A 6,292-nucleotide genomic window follows, 5' to 3' on the forward strand; every position below is an offset into this window, starting at 1 on the left:
TTCAGCCCCAGGGTCCACAGAAAGAGGAACAACACAGCAACAACCAAGCTGACCATGCTTTTTGTCAACAAACAATTATAACGCAATAGAGAGGGACCGCAAACTTGCTGAAATACAACGAGACTAGATAAACAAGGATGAAATGGAAAGTAGTTTAAATCTCATAAGGGTATGTACCCAAGATTGAGGAAAAATATCTCAGAAAAAGTTGTTGTCCGTAGGGCTGGCAAGCAAAACACTTCTGAGAGGGAGGGAACAAGAGAGGAAGGGAGGAAAGCAAGAGACGATCTCAAATCAGCCTTCCTGATCTCCCCAGATAAGGATTAGGTTGCGTAAAGAAGAGCTTGCATTTCAAAATATGAGCTTGGGAAAACTGCATATTTCTTACTAGTTGCTCTTCTAGAGATATGCATGCTTTAAAAAGATCTTAGGTAATCTGGATTTATCTAGCATCAGAACCTTTTCATTTTTCACCCTCCTATTCCTATTTTTAATATTTGTTGGATTTTTGACCCATCCTGTTTATATTTATCCTTATGAATCTCAACCTTTTGGATAACTCTGCCAGATGCAACTTTCTTCCCAGACTGAACTGAGCTGGATAGGCAACATGCACAACAGCACTGCTGAAACTCTGCTTATGGCTGGAACGTGGAACGAGACTCAGTCCACACGGTCACCGAGCTCTGAGTTTTCCCTGGGCGTGCTGGTGCTGTTGGCTTCCCTCATGGTGTTGCTCGCTTTGGTGACCATCCTTGGAAACGCCCTGGTGATCCTGGCTTTCATCATGGACAGAAACCTCAGGCATCAGAGTAACTATTACTTTCTCAATCTTGCTATTTCTGACTTTGCAGTAGGTAAGTCGCAGCAGTGGAAGCACGTACTGCTTTAGTCCTGGGAACCTTAGGAGAAGCAGTGGGGTTTGTTTTCTGGGTGGGTGGTTTCTTTGAAGAGAACTGTTTCCCAGGTGTGTGTCTGAGGGGGAGAGTAAGGAATAGTGGAAGCTGCATGAAGTGTTTTAACAGCATATTATTTTTCAGAAAGAAATGCATCCTTTGTCAGGCACATAGGTAATGTTTAATGTTATCACTTCAGGAAAAATACTACTGTTTGTGAATACATTTAGAATACTAAAGAGTGGGAGTTGTTTGTAAAGGGTCTTGGCTAAAGTCTAGATAGTCAAACTGGATACAGCATACTTATCTGGCATATCTTGCATACGTGGTGGATACCTTCTATTTCAAGATTTCTACTCTCATAAAATAATGACCTGAAGTTTGTAATGAAATAGCAACAAGTAGTAGTTTTAACCAGTTTGCTGTACATGCTCTATCTAGTCATACTGTAGAAATATGTATTTGTATAGGTAAACAAAAATAACAAACAATTTCTAAGAATATTCCTCCTGAATGCTAAAATCTACAATATAACCTTCTGCTTGAAAGAGCCAGTGTTAGTTTCTCCATAGATGCAGTGATTCTATTTCATGGCAAACAACACTGTTAACTCTTCAGCCTCACTAGTCTGCATTGGGACTGTGTGTGTAGTGTGATGACCTAGAAATTCATTAGAATAAGGTCATATTGGCACTTTCACAACAGTTGGGTTTAACAGCTTATATTGAGATATCCATGGGTATGGGTCACTCATGTATGTTCCCACCGCTTGTTGTGTACCCATAAATAATATCCTATCAGCCCAGCACTGAAAAGTGGTTATGATCTGGAATTATGATGAGAAGAAATGTTAGGCTGGGTGTACTTAATTAACTGTGCAGGTTTTGTCAGCCTTTTGATCTCATAGTTTTAAAGATTAGTCTGAAATTCATATTGTATTTCTAGAAAAGTTAATTCTGGAGCACTTTCAGACGTCATATCATGCTTCTGAGACAATAGAATAATGAAAATTGGATCATTTATTGTAGAAAGCAGTTAGTAAATTACATCTGGGAGAAAGAAGTTTTTGTTTTACTGTCAGTAGTTAATACAGAATAGTGTTTACTTCAGCAGGTTAAAAAGTCAGCTGCTCTTTCCTTTAGCAGGTGATATAAACAGAAGAAGTAATAATGATACACAATAAACACAATATGCCTTTCAGAAAGGTATTAATTTTGTTACTGGTGCCTAATTTGTCGCACAGTGTTCATTGGTTGCATGAGAATATGAAGCCTTCCCCATGGCAGTTCCAGTCAGTATCATGCTTTTATCGGATACTGCAGAAATGTCTCTATGTTTTCATGAGCACTGCTGCCGTGTTTACTGATGTGTGTGTTTGTTTTATTTTCACAGGTGTGTTCTGTATTCCTTTGTATATCCCTTACGCCCTGACAGGGACCTGGCACTTGGGAAGAGGCCTGTGCAAGACCTGGCTAGTTATGGACTATCTCCTGTGCTCAGCTTCAGTGTTTAACATTGTTCTAATCAGCTACGACCGTTTCCTGTCAGTTACAAAAGCTGTAAGAAGAGCTTTTCTAATTATTGATTTATATATATTGAGATTTCTATTAAGCTCTGAGAGTTCACAATTAACACTAGAAGCTAAATAATCCTTCATGATTGTACCATTTTTTTCTAGAGAAATGTTAATGTTTCAATGTTGCATTGGGATTTTGAGATAGGACAATGTCTTGCCTATTATTTCAATGTTTTCCTCCTGCTGCCTGCATTTGAAATGATTTAATTACACTACAGAGAAGGTAGGAAGGTCAAGGTGGGAAAGAGGCAACAGAGTGTGAAGAACTTGGGCTTTGGTCATTAGAATAGTGATAATGAAAACTAGGTGGAGCCAAGGATGTGCTTAGTCTTGGGATAAATTTTAAAAGAAGAGGATATGGAGAGAGATGTGGGATGGACTGACTGGAAATCAGATGAAGATCTTCATTACTGCAGGGGGTGATTGACATGTGCTGCTAACAAGCAGCTGGGTGGAAACTAATCCCTTTAAGCAAAAAGAAGAATGAACCAAAATACTTGGAGAAGTAAGAGGTGCTTCTTGAGTATTATCATTCTTCTGCTTAAGAAGATACCTGAGGAATCCAGTGGTAAATATTATCATTCACCATTACTAAGCTCTACCTGATGTTTGGTCCGGGTGGAAGATGATCAACATCCTTTGCTTCTGATGAGTCTGCTAGCTCAAGTGACATGGGCTGTGTTAGTCTAGGAGATTCTTGTTTGGCAAGTGCTGTTGCAATGCCTAATCTCTTCCTCCCCCACTGTTATGGTTTTAGGGTTGGTTGGGGTTTTTTTAAGCTGAACAATAAAGTATGAAAATCCCTGTATTTAAGAAACAGTAATATTGAAAAATATTCATCAAGTTGCAAGACTCAGAATGTGAAAAATGTAAATTAAAAAGACCTCTGCAACACAACTCAGCTCTATGTTCTTACACACTGTTGCTATCTTTATTTACATGATCATATTCTGCTTTTCTTATTTATGTAATTAGGATGAAGTGAGTCCGGGATTGTGTAACATAGAGCTGTTATCCAAAAAAAAGATATCATGCTTCCTCACAGACTTGGGATCCACCTCTGGCTCTGCTGCAAACCTAGCTTGTGGCCAGGGGCAGTTATTTCAGACTTAACTGTTCGTGAAGCTGTGCTGAGCTTCCTGTTTTATGCCTACTAAAATAAAATGCTTGTGCTCTTGCAAAGGGATATAAATTAGCTATTGCAGAACTAGAGCTGGGCTCTGAGCTGATATGATGCTTTAAGATGTAGAGAAGTCTGAATCTTCAGGCTACAGATGTTTAAAACAGAGAATCTAAAATAATGTGTAAAACACAGGACTAGTGCTCTGTTACTCACTGGTAAAATAGGGACAACACCCCTCATGCCACATGTGGGTGTGAAGATACCATTCATTAATGTTTATATAGCATGTAGGTGCTACCCTAATGAACAGCAGAGGAAGCTGATGAGGAAGGTAGTGCTTCTGTGTTGGAGTAAAGCCTTGATGACAAACCTTGAACAGTGTGGAGGAAATAAAATTGTCCAGCTTCTCATTTTCATCATCTTGTGCTCTGAAAGATGCAGGGGACCAAGAGCTACAAGTATGTATTGTACATACTGACTGGGCTATTACAAGGGCAGTTTTAACTCCCATATTTCCTAACAATGGATGCTTTTAACTCCTAGTAATTTTTTCAAAGATAGATATTTACTGCAAGAGAGTGAAATAAATTAATGCAGCCTGGGTAGACACAAAAACATTGAGATTTCCAAGTAGGACAATGAGCGGTTTACAAGGTAATGTTTCAATAAAGTAAGGGATGTTAAAGCTTACATGAAGATTTTTCTGCTATGGCAAGAGGAAACAGTATCAAAAATTACATTGTCTAGTGTTTGCAGTCTTACATGGCAACTTGTCTTCTTCTGGCAACCTGGCTTCTACTTTTGTCTGTTGAGGAAAGAAGTCCCACAGCTGCTTTCACTCTGAGCCTGGGCATTTCATGAATCATAAACTAATTTGTTATTGCTACCTTACTGTAGTAATGATGAAAACAAGGTATATCCTTTCACACCTGGAAGCCAAACGGTAGTTTAGCCATCATAATTTCTGCTCCTCTCCAAACCTAAGTATTAATCAATCACAGAGCTACAGTAGTTGATGAACAAGACTAATAGAATTTTTCAGGACTTTATGAAGATGTTTTAGGTGTCTGGAGAACTACAGAACAAATATTGTATTTGACTTAACTGCTTATTTTTTTTTAAGATAGTGGTTCCAAAATGTTGTCTAAATAGAACATGTCCTTTTCCTTCACAGGTATCTTACAGAGCCCGGCAGGGAATAACGTCCAACCCTGTCATCAAGATGGTGGCCATCTGGGTCTTTGCCTTCCTCCTCTACTGCCCAGCAATCCTCTTCTGGGAGCACGTGGCTGGACACAGCGTGGTACCAGCGGACCAGTGCTATGCTGAGTTCTTCAGCAACTGGCTCTTCCTCCTGTGTGCATCCACCCTGGAGTTCTTTGTGCCTCTGCTCTTGGTGACCTACTTCAACGTGCACATCTTCCGCAACATCCAGAGGCGCCAGTGGGGCGGCAGCACCCAGGACTCCGAGTATTCAAGGACCAGTAGCCTGTCTTGGAGATCTTGCCTTGTTCCAAGTCCAGGAGCATTTTCTCCTCCATTAGAAGCAGAGGACAGTATTTCTTCATTAACAAGGCCATGGAGACCAGCAGTGGAGACTAACTGTTCATCTCCAACACAAACCAACTCCACAGCTCTAAAAAAGGACTTTTCTGTTTCTTTCTGCTCAAGGTCTGGGTCAAAACTGCAGCAGGACAAGAGAATAGCGAAGTCGCTTGCCATAATTGTGTGTGTGTTTGCCATTTGCTGGGCCCCATACACTTTACTAATGATCATTCGTGGGGCCTGCCAAAGAGAGTGCATCCATAAGTCCCTGTATGAAACAACCTTTTGGCTTTTGTGGCTCAATTCCTTTCTGAATCCGTTTCTCTACCCTCTCTGTCATATGAGATTTCGAATGGCTTTCATGAAAATACTATGTCCCCAAAAGTCTGCAACATTGAGATCACCTAAGACACCTTCTTTTTAGAAAGTTAAAATAAATGGCTTACAGATAGAGTTCCTCTCTCATATAGTACTATTTTTTCATATGTATCTTAAACAGAAGTAGAGAATAAACTTTTGTTTACTTAATGGCATTGGTGAAGAGTGAGGCAGAGGTATGCATTTGCCCTGATTTTGCTAGTTTTCAGGCTCTTTTTTTTTTTTTGATGGTATTATGCCAAGTCAAACACCATCCAGTGCGTTGAAAAGAATAACAATTTTTGCTTGATGTCCTTCGTTGTTTGTGGGTTTGAGGTACTTTTTGTTTTACTTTTTGTTGGTTTTGGTTTTTTTTAATATAGAGCTAGTACTATGAAAGAATCATCTATTGATATCTCCATAGTGGTTCATTGGAAGGAGATACCTGTTTGTGTGTGTGTTGAGTTAAAATTTATGTCCTATTTGTGAACACAAAGCTCTCAGTGAAGAAGCAGTTCTGCTACATTTTTGGAAGGTTGTATAAATACTCACAGGAGCAGTGTAATTTTGGTTTAAAAACCAAAGACAAGATTGTGCCCTGTAGTCATTATAATTCAAACAGTGTAATTCAAACAGTGTAATTCAAACATTATAATTCAAACAACATGCAAGTGAGTGAACTGCCTAATCTGGCATACCTGTCCTTTTCTAATTTTAATATAGTCCATATGTGGTCTTGCAGGACACAGGACACTTAAGTTAGTAATTCTGGACAATTTTCAGAGAATGAAAGTT

The 6,292-nt window shown here is 39.3% G+C and overlaps 1 protein-coding gene across 1 annotated transcript; it reads left to right on the plus strand.

Annotated features, from left to right (window-relative positions):
* Window positions 1-568: 568 nt before the first annotated feature.
* On the plus strand, window positions 569-5,564 carry LOC308217604 (histamine H3 receptor-like; the record flags this gene model as incomplete). Its single annotated transcript, XM_080610769.1, has 3 exons — window positions 569-857; window positions 2,289-2,455; window positions 4,770-5,564. The coding sequence occupies 3 exons, from the start codon at window positions 569-571 to the stop codon at window positions 5,562-5,564; spliced, it is 1,251 nt and encodes a 416-aa protein (XP_080466895.1).
* Window positions 5,565-6,292: the final 728 nt, after the last annotated feature.

The sequence above is a fragment of the Psittacula echo genome (assembly GCF_963264785.1).
Source record: "Psittacula echo genome assembly, chromosome: 2".
In the NCBI taxonomy this organism is placed as follows: Eukaryota; Metazoa; Chordata; class Aves; order Psittaciformes; family Psittacidae; genus Psittacula; species Psittacula echo.